The following is a 19662-nucleotide window of genomic DNA, read 5'->3' on the forward strand; positions in this document are numbered from 1 at the left end:
TAATTTAATTAGAAAGAACTTGAAATATTTAATTAATATATGTCTAGTACTGTAAAATATTTTTCTTTTTGGTTAAAAATACTTTAAAATAAATTCAGAAAAAAAATTAATTGTGATGTGAACTTTATTTTCTGTAAATTTATGATAGATCGAGAGCTTGAGACTATGAGTTTTAATAAAAAAATGAAATGAATGCATTGAAATTAAAATATTTTGTCACAGTAATATATATAGTCACAGTCCGGATTTGAGTCCGGGCTCCAAAATAATTTGTCTCCGCAACTTAATAATTTCTCGTAGATTGGGAGAGATTAGTCTGTGCAGACATCGGACGGGAGAACCGTCCGGTTTCGCGCTCGATATTGAGTGGTATCGAGCCCTCGGTCCAAGTGCGGAACATTTTTTGAGACCATGTGACCCATTTTTATTGATCTCAGGCGAATTCAAACCCGCACATAATAATTTTTTAGTAGATTAGACCCCGGCAGAGCCTAGCAACTTCCACACTAGTGATAAAGACCATCCGTATTATGCCCCCGAACAGCAGAACCAACGGAGAGCTTCCCTTCTTCACATCGCTATCGTCCATTTCTGACATTCTAGGATGAACGGCCCAGATCAAGTAACAACTTAGCCATACGGACGTTTAACGATACTACGCTGCTGGACTCCTAGTGCAACTCATCAACCATAACGTTATCGTGATAGCGAAAATTTTCGTGCAATTTCGGCTGATTCCCGTCAGCTTCCCAGCATCTTTCCCAATGCAAAGTTTCTAAGATCCCCTCATTGGCGACCTCCTAGCTAATAAAAATCTATTTTTTCCGCCATTCACAGTTCATCTTCCCTTCCTTGTAATCTATAATAGTCTTTTTCCCCTCGGCTGCCGTCGCTCGGGAGGGGAGGAGGGCAAGAAGGGGATGAGGATGGCCGGGCGATCGCATTGTGTGGCGGCTCTTCTGCTGCTGTATTTGGCCGCGGCAATCCTATTCGAGCAGGTAAATGAAATCGCCCTAAAAGCTTGATTTTTTTAATTAGGTTTTGAGTAGCTTAGCTGGAAATGCGAATAACCTAGGTTTTTTTTGGTAATTAGCTCCCTTCTATTAGATTTTGTATCTTTTTACATAAATGGCTTGGTCCTTCTTTTGGCCCTGATGTGAATTCCAATCGTGTTTTTTTCCTGCATTCTTACTAGAGACTATGAACTACAAATTCGGAACTATAGTTTCTATGACGGGTAATTTTAGAAAGAGCGTATTTAAAATGTAACTAAGCAAAAGAAACTTTTCTATCACACAACAAGCACGATGCATTCCTCCACTTCAACCATCCAACTTGAATTCTATTAATAATATCCCCATCTCTTTCACAATCACTCTAAATAATAGATCCAAGATATCTAAGACATGTACTCTTATTGATGACTTGATCATCCAAAGTCACAATCCCCCTTTTAGATCTATTAATATTAAAATTATACTTCATATATTCAGTTTTAGATCTACTTAAACGAAAACCTTTAGGTTTACATGCAATTCCCTCTCTAATCTTATCAACTAGAAGAATATCATCAGCAAAAAGCATACACCAGGGAAATCTCACAATTGGTACTAATCAAATATATATCATTAAGCTCGATCAAAGGATCAATTTGAAACTCAATGCAATCTCATAATTTGGGAGCTAGGAGTGTTATATCTTTTACTAAATCTTGTTATTTACATCATTTAAAAAGATTTTTGTAATATTTTAATTCTTATATCGTAAAATGTTATGAATCATTTTAAATCCTAAGCAAAGTTTATTTTTATTTTTTCATAATTTGTTACTTTTAAAACCTTTCAATCACTCTCAGTGTATATGAGTTACGTCTTTTTGTAGGTCATTGCTGCGAAATCAATGCCTCGAGCCATGTTTGATGCTAACGTTCTGAAGGTGAGTTGTGTTGGTGATTTTTTAATGCTTAGCCCTATTTCTTTTTCATCTATTATGATATAATAATTTATCTAATTTTATGCTTTGATATTTATGCAGGATTCAATGGTACAGAGAATTAATGCAAACCCTGCCGCTGGATGGAAAGCTTTTATGAATCCTCGCTTCTCCAATTACACGGTAAGTAGACTCTTTCTTAGCATCACTAGAATCTCCTATGCTGTAAAAAAATGGTTAAATATAATTGATTGGAGGGCAAATATATATAAAAAAAAGTGATTCAAGGTAATGAAAATTATAGGTGAAATAATGTTACTTGATATAATCAAGTTAGAATAACGGGTAATGGAGCACAAGTTTATATATATATATAAATATATAAGGAGCTAATTTGATTTCATGAGAGGAAATTTAAAAATATAGGGATTTTTTTTTCTATTAACATATTTAAGAAAAAAATAAAAGAGCAAAAAAAGAATCTTAATTTTTTCCTTCATTATACATGATTGAGTTCCAAAAAAATCGATTTAAAAAAATTTACCAAGAGAATTGATTGAAAAAGTGTTTTAAGATTAAAGTCTTAAAGATACCTCTGAGGCTATGATATTGCCTATGATGCACCGACACTTCTCCCCAAAGAGGTGCGCAGTGTCCGACACGATACGCGTCCGACACTCTTTCGATATGTGTCAGACTCCCCAAAACGTATCCGATTAAAAAATATTAAATATAAATTGGACACTCGTGTCCGACATGCGTGTCCTAAATGTTTTATGAATTTTTTTAAATATAATTTCTTGTATTTCAAATTTTCTTTATTTAAAATATTAAAACTAAATTTCTTATATCCTATCCACACTCAATACTCTATTCATCAAATATTCTCATTTCATTTTTCTTTGTGGGTTGCGAATTTGGTTTTATAACAATGTCCGATGTCATCTCAACATCGACATCAAATGTTTTTACAACATTGAAATTTCAAAACTATCTCAACATCAGAGTCGAACAATGCCTTGACATTGATGCACGATGCTAGCAATTTGATGCAGGACTAACATGCGTTAAAATGGATGCAATAAGAATTTGCATGATTTCTTGATAAAAATAATTATAATTAGAACTATTAGCAAATTAAAACGACAAAATAAAACGTAAGAACGGTCACTTCCGTTTAGGCCAAGTTGCACAATAAGCGCTTGATTTATCAAAACAATAAAGAGATTCAACAACATTCAAATGGAATATCTTTCAACAAAATCCCTAATCTAATAATAAGATTAGAAGCATGGAAAGTACACGCAATCCTACGTTTATTAAGTTTTGGGCAACGACGAAACAAAACCCTACGTTTACTAGCTTAGGCAAAGGTGAAGCTCAGCTCCTTGTGAATCGTCATCACCTACAAGATTAGGGGATTAGGAAGGTAATTAAAAAGGGGAAAAAGTTCACCCTTATCAAAATCCAGAAGCAAGTGGGCGAGATGTTGAAGAAGTTTGACGTAGCTCCCCTTGAAGGTTCAACTGGAGAGGAAGAAGTTCTCTCAAGATTTGATGTGCTGAAGACGATGGTTGCTACTTCCTTGAAGGTTCCTATGGAGAGAGGAACTCATCTTGCAAATTCCAAAGGGAAAGAGGGGGAGAGATGGCCGGCCATAGGTGGGGAACCATACGTTGGCATTAGGGTTAGGTTAGAGGAGGAGAATAATCAAATATGAAGTTTGAATTTCATATTTGAGTGTGGAGGATTTAGGGGTTTGGAATTTGAAATTATTCCAAAGAGAGGGAGAATTAATGGCAAGGACAGAGGGATTGTGAGTAAGATAGGGGCGGGTAGGAGAGAGGGGCCGGCGGCTATAATGAGGGTTTGGAGTTAATTGGGGAGGAATTAAACACCTTCCAAATAAGTGAACTCCTCATAAGGCAAAAGGCTTCAATCAAATCTAATTTAAATTTGATTAGGATTTGATTTGAGGGTTAATTAGGAAACTTTTCATAAATAGATTTAATAATTTAGGAAAGATTTTAAATTTCAAATTAGGTGGATTTGACTTCAAAATCTGTCCTAATTATGTCAATCAAAAATAGGTAATGGAATTCAAGAGGGGAAAGGAGGCTAGGGTCGGCGGCTTGCTTGGGAGGGAGGAGTTTAATGAGGTCTAAATTGTTGAATTAGTTTGGAAAGAAATATCTCTTCCCATCTTAATTTATAATTTAAATATGAAGGGATTCAGTATGTTTCCTAAAATAGGATATCATAAATCTGACAACTATTTCAAATTCAAATAAATTTGAATTTAATCATAAATAGAGTTACCAAAATCATGAAATCTAATTTAGGAAAGCCGTGGTGGCACGTAGGGAGGGGGAAGAATCCAAGGTGGCCGGCAGTGGGTTGGTTTGGCCGTGGGAAGGGGATGGGGTAGAGAGCCCAGGCGGCGGGTGGTAGTGGGGCTCGATGGCCGACGGCTTAGGGGTCCGGGAGAACCCTTGGCCGGCTGCTATGAGATGAAGAAAGGGTGACAATGAGATAAAGAAGAAGAACCACAAACCCGACCGTCTCCAAGGTTAGTGGGTGATCCAAATTCCCTCTCCTAGGGATCTCTCTCTCTCCAAACACTCTCAAGATCTCTCAAGAACTCAAGCAATGATACAAATTTTTTTATCATTCAATCATTAACTTTCAAAGAGAAACATAGGTGCTATAAATAGCCTTGTATATATGACTCAATATAAGGAAGATGACAATGCCCTCAGGGCTTACTTACGCCCCCCATAAGTAAGGGGCAAAAACGGGAAAAAAACAAATATAACATAAATAAATAGAGACAAATAACATAATAAAACAAATACATGGAATGACTAAAAAATATAGCAACTCGATTGTGGTCGTAGATCGACGACCACGACTCTGATACACTTTCCATGCTCTGATACCCCAACGTCTTCTTAAAATTGATGACCAACGCCCTCTCAACATCGACGACAGATGTCCTCTTAACATTGAAGCTCGATACTTACTGCATAACATCGATGTCTGACTCTCGACAATATTGTCATCTCTTCTCTCGATGCCTGATACACAAACTCTTGACATCCTAATATTTATCATTTGAAACACACACTCTAATTAAATAACTTGTCATTTATAAATTTATTTTAATATTATACTTATTCAATTTATATGCACTATTTTTAAAATATAAAAATTATAATATCATGTCCAACCCATGTCCATGTCCTATATTTTCAATAAATTAAGTGTCCCGTGTCTGTGTCGCCGTGTTTGTGCATCATAGGATATTGCATTGAATAACACTAAAAGAGTTTGAGTTAACCAAAGAGCTTTTAAATATCATAGGATTACATCAAGAGTAATCATTAAATCCTTATTTTTGTATAGAGTAAAAGCTCAAAATAATCCCCCGACTATTGATAAATGTTCAATTTAGTCCCAGAGTTTCGTGTTGTCCCAATTTAGTCCTGCAAAATATTAAAAATTATTCAAGTTGGTCCATATGTTAAAATTTCCATTTAAATTAAAGAAAGAAGCCTCAAGCTAGCATTCAATTTTTTGCGGATATTTTAGTAAATGAGAATTTAATTTTTAACAGGGCATAATGGAGAAAAAGAATTCATGTAGCCGACTCCACATAGTGGGATAAAGGCTTGATGTTGTTGTTGTTGTTGATATCCTCATTCAATATTGAAACTTAATAAAAATAAAATAACTCAATTATTCATGGCAAGATAAATTTTTTTAATTTATGTTCTAATCAATATTGCTAAAAGTTGGGCAATAAGATACACAAATAGAGTTAAAATCTCATTAGTTCTTATGAATGAATGAGGATTGAAGATTTATAAAGCCATTGTCAAATAGTTGGGATAAGCCTACTGATGATTATCATCATCATTAGAAAAGGATTGCTTCAACTACTGACTCTTCTTTACTGTGTAGATTGGCCAATTCAAATATATACTTGGAGTCAAACAGACGCCTCCCAATGCCATTGTTGATATTCCTGTCAAAACTTATATCAAATCTTTGAAACTGCCAAAGGAATTTGATGCTAGAACAGCATGGTCTCATTGCAGCTCCATTGGAAGAATACTTGGTAAGTTGCATCGCTGTTTTTTGAAGATAATTCTTATTTGGACAGCTTATTGAGGCTTCTAACTTTGCCTTGTTACCTATCTCATTCAACCGTCAATTTGAAAAAGATCAGGTAAGTTGTTCTCCTTTGTTATTGGCAGTAACTGTTCAGTTTGGTCTCATAATCACACCCAAATGTCATTAGTCTCTATTTTCAGGGACATTGCGGTTCTTGTTGGGCTTTTGGTGCAGTGGAATCCCTATCCGATCGTTTCTGTATTCATTTTGGCATTGTGAGAACTACATAACTAATAACTCACTCGTCTCCTATGAAATGGTCCATTTACTTGATAATATTTCAATTACTAATCGCCAAACCATCACTGCAGAATGTATCACTGTCTGTTAATGACCTATTGGCATGCTGCGGATTTATGTGTGGAGATGGTTGCGATGGAGGTTATCCTATATTTGCTTGGAAGTACTTAGTTCAGAATGGTGTTGTTACTGAAGAGGTAAGCATTTATCTCTATTTATCAAGCTGCATCTACTGGCTAACTGTTAATCAACGATTATCCTTGAACTAATTTTCAGTATCAGAATATAATTACCCTGCACAGTAAGTTTAGGAGAAAGATATATTGTTATTTAATTTAGTAGCTTGAGGCTATAAATGTCAGCAATGCCCTTCTTATTTTTGTTGGATGCTTAATAAATATTTTTGTATTATTCTTTAGATTACTAAGATAGGGAATGAAGTAGATTGATGGTTTGTAGAATATTTTAAGCCCTGCAAGGCTAGAGAAAATTTTTAATTGTATTAATCACATTTTAACAAAGTTTTTTGTGCTGTGAATGTTGTCTAATTTAATCAATGCACTTATAACCATTGTAAATATAAGTATCCATTAGATCTGTTGAATTTTTTGTGCATTTACTCTTGGTATTCTAAACTAGACCAGTTTGGACCATATTTGGGTACCTATTTCATGGATAGCTTCAGAATATTCAACTTTTTTATGTAGCCTTATGTTAGGAAGTACTTGGAATTCCCAAGTAAAACTTAACTATCTTGATAAAAACAGCAAGAACGATCCACAAATCTAAAGGAAAAATCAGCAAAATAGTAATTTTATTGCAATAATCAAACCAACAGAAGAAAAATAACAAGATACAATTGATCCTCTATTTGAGAGGAGGATCTCTCCCCCAAATCTCTAGACGCTGTAGAGCCCAAAAGAAACCTAAGAGATCTCAAATTTCAGCCAAATTCAAAATGCCCTAACCCTAGGAAAACAAACTATTTAATGCATACAATCCAAAAGGAAAACTCTAAACAGTACCTACATTCAAATTTATCTCGTAACTCCCTAAAAAATCCTTCCTAAACAGCTCCCTTGGACCCAGGCATGCATTCGGCGCGTGCAGGAGGCAGAACTTACGCCTGTTTCGTCTGTAAGCCAGTCCCGTATGGACCGCTGGACCAGTCCATTGGACTGGTCTAACACCTTACTCTTGTATTTGCAAAGAAGGTATTTCCATGACTGCTGCTAGCTCGGCCACTTAAATGGTAGCAGCACTGCTTATGTAAATGGTAATGTTGTGCAAGTAATCTGATTATGTAGCAGTATATCTGTCTTCTAAGTCTAGCAAAGAGGCATATGTTTAATACATTCTGCATCTTCTATTCTCAGTCTGTTCATGTTCTTTGCGTCTTACCACAATTTTAACTCTTTACACCATTTCACTGGTGTGAATACAGAGATTCAGTTATGTTTATCTGCAAATTTTACTTTGCTTTGCATGTTATTAGAGAAGAACAAGACCTAGTTTTATAATTAGAATTTGTTATAGAGATTATTATTTCAGAAGAATATAAATACTTTTGATACAAGCATATTATTATATATAGTTAAAACAAGTGGGAAATCAAGCTGACCAAAATTCAACTCGCTTAAAGTTATACTCATCTAGAAATCAAAATCGATTTGCTGTTACTTGAAGATGGCTCGCTCGAATAAAAGTTCAATTTTACTATAACTCAACTCGATATATACACATATGTGTGCTTTTTAACTCATACAGGTTTGACATTCTGTTTTAAAAACTGTGTTCTGTTGCATCTTTCTATCTATTCTCCCTTCAGATAAAGAGATTTTCTTAATATGTTCTTCTTGGATGACTGAGTTGACAATGCCGTGAATTGCAGTGTGACCCGTACTTCGATCAGATTGGATGTGCTCATCCAGGATGTGAGCCTTCATATATAACACCCAGGTGTGAGAAGCAGTGCAAGGCCAATAACCAAGTCTGGGTGGAGGCAAAGCATTTTAGTATCAACGCTTATAGAATAAACTCTGATCCTCATAATATAATGGCAGAGGTTTACCAAAATGGTCCTGTGGAAGTATCCTTCACTGTCTATGAGGTATGGAGAAAGAAAAATATAAAGTTGACTGTTGTATTCAAAGAAAATGACCATCTTGCAGTATTTGATGTCTACAATGAACTCGACAATATTCTCACCATGTTTCCATTTGGTTTTTAATTGGTAGGATTTTGCCCACTATAAATCTGGAGTCTACAAACACATCACAGGTGATGAATTGGGTGGACATGCTGTGAAGTTAATAGGATGGGGTACTACTGAGCAAGGGGAAGATTATTGGGTCTGCTCTCTTGTTTTAATACTCTTACTTTAGAATAGTTTAACCAGATCTCAACTAAAGTTTTGTTTGGGACGGCTTTCTTACTGCTTCTTAAAACAACTTTTTAGTACAAAAAATTAAAACTTTTGTACTAGAAAGCAACTTTAAGAAGCGGTAAGAAAGCCATCCCAAACGATACCTCAGTCTTCTAATGATATATTTGCTTTATGCAGCTTCTTGCTAATCAATGGAATAGAGGATGGGGTGATGTATGTTTCTCCGCCTGTATCTCTATAGTGTATCCTCTGCAAAATATTTTAATAGGAATTTCAAATTCATTGTTGTTATTCTGAGTGTTTAGACTATATTTCCATTGTGCAGGATGGTTATTTCAAGATCTTAAGGGGAGCAAATGAGTGTGGAATTGAAGAGGATGTGGTTGCTGGTTTGCCTTCACCCAAAAACTTGATATTAAACTTCGCCGATGTAGATGCAAGTGCTGATGTTGCATGATCTTGGTGGCGATAGGCTCGAACTCCACTCAATTTTACCCTGATGCTTCACTTGCAACAATCTGGTCCATATGGTAGTTTGTTCTGCCATTAGAGGATATCCTATTGTTGACTTGCTTGTATCTTAAATTAGTATGATGCTTAGTTTTATGGAAGTTCTCTTCAAGATCCAAATTTATAGCATTCTTGAATAAGAAGTTTTGGCTCAAATTACATTAAAAACTCACACTAACAACAACAGAAAGGATGCATATCATATATAACTCTCATGACTTATAAGAATGATACATGGACTTGAAACATATTTACAGATCCTTTTTGGTGGCTATCTCAGCAACATGGAACTGGGAGGCATAGTTGTATGTCTTTTCAGTTTCATCCAGTGGTGGCTCATTAAGAAATGCCCAGTCACTCTTTGTCCACCTGAATAAGCGCAACCAGACTGTAAGTTCTAAGAATTTAAACTTCAACGAAATATCACCATGAAAATTGATGCCTAGTTCCTCACCAGTCTGCAGTTCTGTTGCCTTCCTCAACCTCGCCTTTCTGTAAAAGCTACACATGCAAAGAGACACTTCTGAGATGAAAAGAAATAAAAAACTGGAATTCTCAAGCTTTCTTACACTCACCTCATATATGTCTGAGGATTTCAGGACTGTGAAGCCTTTATGCTTTCCATCATGCTGGGAGCATTCATGAAGTCTTTGAAAGGCTCTGATCTCTTCCTGTGTAAGTGATTTGTTCCTTTCAATTCTAGCTGCAAAATGACACTTTGAAATTGGCTTCATGAAAAAATAAAAATGGAAAAAACTACTGTGCTGCCCTGGAGAAATTATTCTGTGCGGAAGAACCGTCCGGATTGTGACTGTACACACTGTTATACAAACAATGTGTAAAAAAGTTGATACATATTGTAAAAAAGTTGATACATATTGTGTACAAACACTCACATGTCCAGACGGTTCTTCCTATCCGAACTCCGCATAGAATAATTTCTCACTTCCATGAGAGAACATACCTGTGTCTGGATCGAGGACAGGAGCATCCCAACCTGCCATTAGAGAACCCATTGCTGCTTAAATACAGATTGCTTGAGCTGCCGAGGAGAAATATAGAATAAGGTTATGGGACATCTCCCAAACACCTTATATATACATCAGCAGGCAGCCATGGAAGATGGCATTTTAGCTAATACTCGTTCAAGGAGAGCACACGGGATATCTAATGAGACAAAACCGCAATGAAACTATGGGCGAAACCAGTAATGGGAGTTATGAAATAGTGAAAAAAGAGCTAAAAAAAGCCTTGTACTGAGCGCATCTACTGTAGGATATCGATGGAAGCCAACCTTATCTACTTGTGTCATCTAGTCACACATAGGTAAGAGGCATCTTCTTCTCATGAAAAATAGATAAATAAATAAATAGCCATTATCACATCAGGAGAGATTATTACATGCGGAGATCGAACACAAATTGAACACAGAGAACCATCCGGTTTTGTCTCTGCAAACAGCAGAGACAAAACCGGACGGTTCTCTGTGTCTGATCTCCACACATAATAATATTCTTATCAATTATTTAATTTTTTTCTTAACATTAAGCAGTAAATCATAAAATATATGATTCTTTCATAATGATCATTTTGTTTTGCTTATATTAAGAAAAGAATGTTTCTCAGAATGTTCAGAGTAAAACAGAAGATGAGAAGAAAATATCAATTGAATGATTAGTTGAATATCACATGAAATGTTATTTTTCTCATATATAGTTTATCCTTTTTAGCCTTTAAATTTAAAATTGTTATACAATTAATTCATTATTAACATTATTAAATATTTATTTCCAAATATATAATTTGACACCCATTTAATTAAAAGCTTCTCACACAATTATGCAAATGACTCTTCATAATCTTCATAGCAAGGAATGCATGTTGAAATGTACTTATGGCAAATTTTAATATCAAATCAAGTTTTATAAGTACACTAGAAATTAAATATCATGCTTCTTAGTTTCCATTAACTTTTCTTTAAGCTCTTCAGTCACTTTGGATTTTTAAAAAGCATTGCTAGATTTAATGCAAATTATAGAGTCAAGCGACAGTGTTTAGGAAAATGTAAAAGGCTTTAGTGGTTGAGATCGTAGTTAGTCGACAATGAGATCATAGCCGGGCAATAATGGTTAGGAGATTGTAGGCAAATGATGGTGGTTAGAGGATCTCAGTTGGTGATGTGCTTAAATAATCGTAATTGGACAATGATAGCTAAATGATTGTGGCGAGGGTAGTTAAAGCATCATAGTCAAGCTACAATGGTTAGTAGACCATAATTATGCAACGATGGTCATAGGACTGTAGTTAAGTTACTGGTTGGAAGTCTATAATCGAGCAGCTGTGATTGAAGGATTGTAGTTGGATGAATATGTTTAAAGGACTATAATTAGACTAGATGGTCAGAGAATCATTGTTGGGTGATGATGGTCAAATGACCATAGTCAGATATTAGTGATCAGAGTTATGTAATCAAACGAAGTTGTTCAGAGAATCGTAATCAATCGATGGGGTCGAAAGATTGGAGTTGAGCGTTATTAAGAGAACTGAAGTTGAGTACTTTTGATCTACATACTATAATTAGATGATGGTCGGAGGATGATTATTGGACAACAATTTTTTAGGTAATTGCCGTTTTAAGTGGATATGTTAGGAGAATAATAGTCGGGTAATGGTGGTTGGAGGGTCATAGTCAGATGATAGTGGTTGGAGGATCATAGTTTGACAACGGTAATTGGAGGATAGTAGATGATGATTGTAGTTGAAAGATCATAGTCGAGCAATTGTGGTATGAGGACTGCATGCAAGTCACAGTAGTTGAAGGATTGTAGTTTGGGAATAGTAATCAGAGGAACATGGTTGGGCAAGTGGTGGGAGAGTCATGCTGGGATGGTGGTGATTGGAATGCGGTGGTCTGATGACGATAGTTGGATGACGGTGTCCTAGCGATAATGATTCATTTTTGGTGGTTTGATAGTGATAGTTCGATGGAAGTGGTCCATTGGAACTCCACGATTTTTCAAACCTCAAGACTCTAAAATTTCAAGCCATGCTCCATCTCATTTAGAGGCTAGAAGTCAATTTATAAGTTTTGAGAGGGTCATGGTTCATAAATATAACTAAAATTTGGAACACTAGATTGAATGACTTTTCTTGATCGTATATCATTCTTTTCAGAATTTAGATGCGTTAGTAATGTAAAAAATTAGTTATATTGGACTCGTTATATTCATCTTGTCAAAACATTTAATTTTGCTATAAACATGCGAGAAAATGATTCTCTAATTAATATCTCAAAGTTTTTAATTGTTTTTCAAGTTCTTGCTCTGAGCTCATTGGCACTTGGATCAAATTATTCTTAGTGTTGACTTATTCATCTCGCCAAGATGATTAATTTCAATATAAATTTATTGAAACTGAAATTTGGATGATCCTAAATTTGATTTTAGAATCTTTTAATTCAAACATGTAATGAGATTCATATTCAATTAACTGTTATTAATGTTATTGCCTTAATTTTCTTATTTTCTTATAATTTATATGTTTAAAATTATACAAGAAGTATCACTATTTGCAAATGTCAAATAAATAGCTGAATAGATTCATTTAATATTTTTAATTTTTACTGAAAATTTCATTCAAATTCAATAATAAAATTAAGACCACGAATCAAATGAATTATGTAATACTCAACCTAGTGGTGTAAGTAAGTCGAGCCAACTCGCAAGCCAGTTCGAACTCGACTCTTTAACGAGCTCATGAGATGAGCTTATTGCTTTTTGAGCTTGAGCAAAATGTCGAGCTCGAGTTTGATCAAGATGATACTCGGCTCTATTACTTGTTGAGTGGATCAATTAAATGCGGAATGTGAAAGGCAGAAGGCAAAGTGCATTGCACGTCTACGTGTGCAAACTACGAAAGAGGGAAGGCGGACCGCGGAAGGCTCAAGAGCTCATTCTTAGTGGCACTTGCCGAGCTCAAACTAGCCTTTTGAGCTCGAGTTTTGACTAGTGAGTCGAGCTCGAATTAGACCTAAGTCACTTATTTGCACCCCTAACTCAACCCAATAAACCCAATAAGCTTCATATGCAACCAGGAAAATGCGTAGCATAAAATCCAAGTAAAATCAAGGGGTAGCTTTCCTTCTTGCAAGCGAAACGGAGGGATATGAGAGTGGCAGCAATCTCTCTCGTCCCTAGGCTCTTCTGCTCCAGACCTCCCATTATTCTCAGTACCAACGCCTCATTTCCTTTTGTATCCCCTCAATCCCCCATCTTTTCCTTCTCATCCTCCGCCATCTCCTCAGATCCGGCTGCCGACGACCCCACCGCTACTGCCGACCCCGCTGCCGCCGCTGCTCTACTCCAGTGGGGATGCACTCCCGCCGAGGTCTCCACAATTCTCCGCCGCTGCTCTTCTCTTCCCCTCCCAAACATCCGCTCCGTCCACGACAAGCTCGAGATCCTCAACACACTCGGCGCCCGTGGCCCCGACCTCGTCAAGATTCTCATTCGCCGCCCGCTCTTCCTCTCTCGCCCCCTCGCTTCTGACATTGACCGCCGCCTCGAATTCCTCCGCACCCTTTTTCCCTCCGATCCTCGCGCCCTCCTCCGCGCCGTCGTCTGCAATCCCTCCCTTCTCACTTTCGATGTCGACGCCATTCTCCTCCGTTGCGCAGATCTCTACGAGGGCATCGGCATTCCTCGCCCTGTACTTGGCCGGTTGCTCTTCTCCCGGCCCACCATCATTCCCTGCTCCTCCCTCGACGACGATAAGCTTGACCTAATCCGCCGAATCGGCCTCCGGCCGCACGCCGCCTTGTACAAGTACGCCGTCTCCATCATTGCCATCTCCAGATTTGACACAATTCGAAGCAAGATCGCCAATTTTGAGAGGTTCGGGCTCTCGGAGGATGAGGTTTTGAGTGATTTGTTCGCTCGTTACCCCAGTGCGCTTACTCTCTCTGTCGATAAGATTCAGAGAAACATGACCTATGTTCTTGGGATCATGAAGCTCCCGGTCCGGGCTGTCATCGAGGAGCCTAAGTTGCTCTCGGTCAATCTGGATAGGTGTTTGAAGCCTCGATTCTTGATCTGGCGAAGATTACAGGAGGTGGGGCTGAAACCTCGTGGAAAGGAGCTAACTGTGGTGTCGGCCATGAGGATGAGAGAACAGCAATTCCTCAAGGCGTTTATAAAATGCCATGAGAATGAAGATGCTAAATCCTTGATGGAACTTTATGACAGTGCCATGGTTTCGAGGAGGCTGGCAGAGTCATCGAAGAAGAAGATTATGCGCAAAGCGTTTCCTTACTAATCTGCTTGGACTGTAAGCATCTCTTTTTCGTTATTATGTGCCTGTTATTCTTATGGTATCACTGCTATGAACCTTCAATGGAAGGAACTCTCTCTAATCGCTCCTATAGCGATTGATCAACTGGATATGAGTAGCTTGGTTGGTAGACAACAATAGGTAACAAATATGTGGAATGAATTCAACTTCGCAGCATGCTTGCTTTGTAATGTGTTAATGGAATCAAAAGTAAAACTGTGTCCTTTAACTCAGTCCAGATATCTGTGATGAAGTGCTTATAAGAAATACTTCACAAACCAACAATTGTATATTCCTTCATAATTTTGTCCAATTCCGCTTGTCAGCCTAATAATGGTCTCAATTACATTATTATGTATGAAAGCTGTAAACTTGAGAAATTTTTAGTATTGATTGATAATGTGGATTACTTCTTTGAATATTGCTATCTAATTTTGAAATATTTGAATATGCTAAATTCAAGCTAGCGGGTCATACTTCATTATTTTGAAGGTATTATAAGTGCATTAAAACTATGGGTGTCAATATTTAACATGACTGAAAATCGAACCCGAATCCAATCCAAAAAAATTGGGTTAGGGTCAATCCATTCCGCAAACAGGTTAGGTCAACTTGTGTTGAGTTAGTTCTGGGTTGGACTCAAACCCGACCTATGATCCGATTTTGATAGCCCTAATTAAAACATGTATGAGCTCACCTTAAATATAAACTTAAAAAATTTGGTGAGCATAGAGATCTACTGCATGAACAGTTTAAACAATATAAGTAAGATGAACATTTTTTCCCTTAAAAATATTAAGATGGGCAAGATGAATATGATATGTATGAATATTATGATATGTTTATAAGTCTTGAGGTTAAAAAATCATTCGCATCGAGATTATTTTATTATTATTATCTGTTTTATACTTTTATTAAAGGTCTGAATTAAAAAATAAGCTAAACAACAATTCACCAAAAAATTCTGGATAAGTCTTTAACTAGATCTTTGAATGTTAAGGCATATTGCAATTGTTATGTTTGGACTATTGCACGTATAGGTAAAATCTCTAAAGAGAAATCATTAGGGTATGATAAGTCAAAATAACTAGAAATGGGGCTCAGTATTAGTGTTAAATCCCTGCTCTCTCTAAAGACTCGTAAGGAACTTCTATAAACTGGATTGACAGTTAAGTATCTTGTACACCAAGCATTCCAGTAATGAAGCTCGTGAATTCCTTGGCTTCTCCCTTAATTTTCTTATAAATTTTATATTTTCAACCTCGCAATAATTCATGCATGAGTGTGTGGATAGTGGCAGCCCTTTCATTCAAACTCTAGGTTTCTCTGTAGTTTTCATGCTAAGTGGTCTCAGATGAAACTTAAGTTCTGTTGGAATAAATGCAGTATCTTATAAAGTTGGTCATAAAGTTGTTGGGGAGATATGAGAAGTAAACACCACAATGACAAAACAAGCAATTAAGTAAAAGCAACGGAAAAAAATAGATGCCAGGATTTAACGTGAAAAAAATTCAAAATAGGAAAAAAACCACGGAGCCACACCATACCAAGAATCCACTATGAAAATTAGGAGAAATAAGTGTAGATTTCTCTTCTCTCTTGCTCTCTCCTTGCTTCTCTTCTTACATGCACCAGTCTCAATGACTACACATAAAATAAAAGAGAAAGTCAAGTAAAATAACCCTAAGGAATGCAACTCTTCAAAAAAACGAGAAAAACCATCCAGTCCGTCTTGCAGCGCAGCGGCGCTCAAGCCTTTGTCTTGCACTACTACAACTCCATATCTATACTGCTACGACGCTCTTCTCTCTGTTGTTTAGTGTTGGGGCGCTTGGGAACACAATGCCGGGGCATTGAACGAAAAAAAATTTATGAGTGTAAAGCACCCGAACCCAAGCATGAGGTAAACCCCCTGCACGCCCAGCGAACACAACAATCATTAAGGTTCAAGATGACAGAACAACCATATTGATTAACACAATCAAATTCCACACATTAGCAGTTTTCCACCGTAAAAATTTCTAAAAAGCAATGAGAAAACAATAGAGAGAAAATTGTGGTTGTTATATGAAAAACAAAGCAACCAGAAAGTTGTCCCAAATAGTTTCCTAGTCGATGTAAAATTGTAAAACCACAGAGCCACACCGCACCAAGAATCCACTATGAAAATTAGGAGAAATATGTATAAATATCTCTTCTCTCTCGCTCTCTCCTTGTTTCTCCTCACATGCACTGTTCTCAATGTCTACAAACAGAATATAAGAGAAAGCCGAATAAAATAACCCTAACGGGCACAACCCCTTAGAAAAACAAGAACGAAACCATCCAGTTCATCTCGCAACGCAATGGCGCTACATCGCTCAAGCCTCTATCTTGCACTGTTGCAGCTCCGTATCTATACCGTTGCGACGCACTTCTCTCTGTTGTTCAGTGCTGGAGCGCTCGGGAACACAGCGCCACGGTGTTGTACGGGAAAAAAATTACCAATGCAAAGCACCCAAATCCAAGCAGGGGGTAAACCCTCCGCACTCTCTAGCGAACACGACAAGCATTAAGGTTCGAGACAATATAAGAATCAAATTGATTAACACAATTAGATTCCACACATAACAGTTTTCCACTTTAAAATTTTCTGAAAAGCAATGAGAAAACAGTAGAGAGACGAATTTGTGGTTGTTATCTAAAAAACAAAACAACAAAAAAGTTGTCCCAAATAGTTCCCTAGTTGATGTAAAATTGTAACCTTTTACTTTGTACAAACGAAATCTGAATCTTCCTAGATAAAGACAGGGTCAAAATTGATGGAATGAAGAGATCTGCAAAGCCGAAGCTGGGTGTACGAGGCTTTATTTTAATACAAAATTCTTCATGAAGGGAACATGAAGTTCATGAATATTGATTGAAGGGAATATAAGGTTCATGAAAATTCTGTGCTTGTTGAAATCCATTGAAGTCCCTGTGCAGATAATCTGAGCACTTCCATTAAACATAAATTGGATTCATAGCTTCAAACCTCATTAATTTTGTGCTTGTTGAAATCTCTCAGGTTCAAATATATTAGATAAGGAGATTTTTAAAAAGCAGGAGCAAAGGACCTTTCTTTGAGAATCCTTACAATGAGAGGATAATTAGCTAAGAAGATTCAGATTCTTTCTAAGCGTTATTGTAGAACTCAAGCAATGATGTTTTCGTCTATTTTTCTTCTATAATTTCTTTGTAGTTTCGATACCTTAGGGTAAGTTCACACCCATCTCTCTCCTGTTGAAAAGTATCACATAATCTACCTCAGGTCATGTTCAACGGGAATGTTATAAAGAGTAATGATTAAGGAGCTTGCATTCAAGAAAAGAGGAAAGATAGGAAAATTTAACTTAAAAATATTTTTTTCAGATGAAAATGTAAACTAACTTGATACTTCTACATACAATATTATTATAATATTATTGATACCTTAAACCATTGTCTTTTTTCAGCAATATTACAACAACAACAACAACAACAAAATTAAGCATTTCTCCCACTACATGAGGTCAGCTATATGAATCATTTTTCTCCTTGATTTTCTCTTAAGAGTCGAATTCTCATTTAAATTTAATAAACAAAGACCGTTTCTAATACTTTTTAATCAAGTATTTTTAGGTTTAATCGGACGTGAATCAAGGCAGTCACATCAGCGGTACTGCTCTGTGGTACCTAGGAAAGGAGTGGCATGGTGCATTCTGATTGGTCTTCGGACGGTGTTCGGCGACCGCACTGAATAATTTTTCCAAAGATTGAATAGTTGAATGCCTATATGATTAAAGAGCAGATGCTTAGATTAACATAGATCTCGATCATAAATTAAAGAGAAAGAATGGAGAAAGAGCAGGAAATGTTTGTGAACCGTAAAGAGGATAAAAAGGATTCCAATCCATGGCAATGGAACAGCATGCATCCTTAGCCAAAAGTGTAAGCGAACATAGCCTCCATAGCTCAACGTAGGAGCGCCTCCACCCTACTAAAGCATCATAATCTAAAATCTTAATAATATAAATGCATATATTTTTAGAAATCTTGAGAAGAAATATATATATTTAATAGGTTAAATTTCAAAATAGTTTCCTGATTATTTGTATATGATCATTTTAGTCTCATTGTTAGGAGTATTAATAAATAACCCAACAAAAAAATTTAGATTCAAATGTTGAAAAGTATCACATAATCTACCTCAGGTCATGTTCAACGGGAATGTTATAAAGAGTAATGATTAAGGAGCTTGCATTCAAGAAAAGAGGAAAGATAGGAAAATTTAACTTAAAAATATTTTTTTCAGATGAAAATGTAAACTAACTTGATACTTCTACATACAATATTATTATAATATTATTGATACCTTAAACCATTGTCTTTTTTCAGCAATATTACAACAACAACAACAACAACAAAATTAAACATTTCTCCCACTACATGAGGTCAGCTATATGAATCATTTTTCTCCTTGATTTTCTCTTAAGAGTCGAATTCTCATTTAATTTTAATAAACAAAGATTGTTTCTAATACTTTTTAATCAAGTGTTTTTAGGTTTAACCGGAGGTGAATCAAGTGCAGTCACATCAGCGGTACCTAGGGAAGGAGTGACATGGTGCATTCTGATTGGTCTTTGAACGGTGTTCGGCGACCGCACAGAATAATTTTTCCAAAGATTGAATAGTTGAATGCCTATATGAACAAAGAGCAGATGCTTAGATTAACATAGATCTCGATCATAAATTAAAGAGAAAGAATGGAGAAAAAGCAGAAAATGTTTTATTAAATATCATAAATTTATAGTTCATAAGTTATAAAAAAATTATTTAAGTCAAAAAATATATTTTTTTGACCAAAAAGGATTAATGAGTTAGATTTTGGTTGAAATTTTTGACTCATTTATTAAAAATGTCTTATTCAAGTTGGGTTAATTTTAGATCAGGCCTAAGTCCGATCTGTCAACCCATTTTGACATTTATACTCATAATATAATGTTATTTTAATTTAATCTCCCTATTATATAAAATTGATCCAAAAATGATTCATTTGAGAGTAAATTGGTTCAATTTTGTAAAATTATGAC

The 19662-nt window shown here is 36.1% G+C and overlaps 3 protein-coding genes across 4 annotated transcripts; 2 read left to right on the top strand and 1 right to left on the bottom strand.

Moving 5' to 3' along the window:
* The first annotated feature begins 683 nt into the window (after positions 1 to 683).
* On the top strand, positions 684 to 9364 carry LOC110093337 (cathepsin B-like protease 3). The gene is made up of 11 exons (XM_020818186.2): positions 684 to 998; positions 1882 to 1935; positions 2035 to 2115; positions 5896 to 6052; positions 6159 to 6163; positions 6249 to 6323; positions 6420 to 6545; positions 8240 to 8458; positions 8586 to 8699; positions 8912 to 8947; positions 9060 to 9364. Exons 1-11 carry the CDS (start codon positions 921 to 923, stop codon positions 9189 to 9191), a joined length of 1077 nt encoding a protein of 358 aa, XP_020673845.1. The 5' UTR covers positions 684 to 920; the 3' UTR covers positions 9192 to 9364.
* Positions 9365 to 9471: 107 nt separating this feature from the next.
* Positions 9472 to 10645, bottom strand: LOC110093338. Its single transcript, XM_020818187.2, has 4 exons — positions 10209 to 10645; positions 9820 to 9947; positions 9699 to 9745; positions 9472 to 9613 (listed from the first exon to the last, which is right to left on the bottom strand). The coding sequence occupies exons 1-4, from the start codon at positions 10258 to 10260 to the stop codon at positions 9496 to 9498; spliced, it is 345 nt and encodes a 114-aa protein (XP_020673846.1). The 5' UTR covers positions 10261 to 10645; the 3' UTR covers positions 9472 to 9495.
* Positions 10646 to 13374: 2729 nt separating this feature from the next.
* Positions 13375 to 19601, top strand: LOC110093328. 2 transcript variants are annotated; one of them, XR_003701007.1, is made up of 3 exons: positions 13375 to 14569; positions 18046 to 18101; positions 19134 to 19601. XR_003701007.1 is itself a non-coding variant. In XM_028695553.1 (2 exons), exon 1 carries the CDS (start codon positions 13409 to 13411, stop codon positions 14555 to 14557), a length of 1149 nt encoding a protein of 382 aa, XP_028551386.1. In that variant the 5' UTR covers positions 13375 to 13408; the 3' UTR covers positions 14558 to 14569; positions 18968 to 19006. The 2 variants fall into 2 exon arrangements, 1 of the variants encoding a protein (XP_028551386.1); XM_028695553.1 differs by lacking the exons at positions 18046 to 18101; positions 19134 to 19601 and adding an exon at positions 18968 to 19006.
* The last annotated feature ends 61 nt before the right edge of the window (positions 19602 to 19662 follow it).

Source organism: Dendrobium catenatum, unplaced genomic scaffold (genome assembly GCF_001605985.2).
Source record: "Dendrobium catenatum unplaced genomic scaffold, ASM160598v2 fragScaff_scaffold_658, whole genome shotgun sequence".
NCBI classification, from domain to species: Eukaryota; Viridiplantae; Streptophyta; class Magnoliopsida; order Asparagales; family Orchidaceae; genus Dendrobium; species Dendrobium catenatum.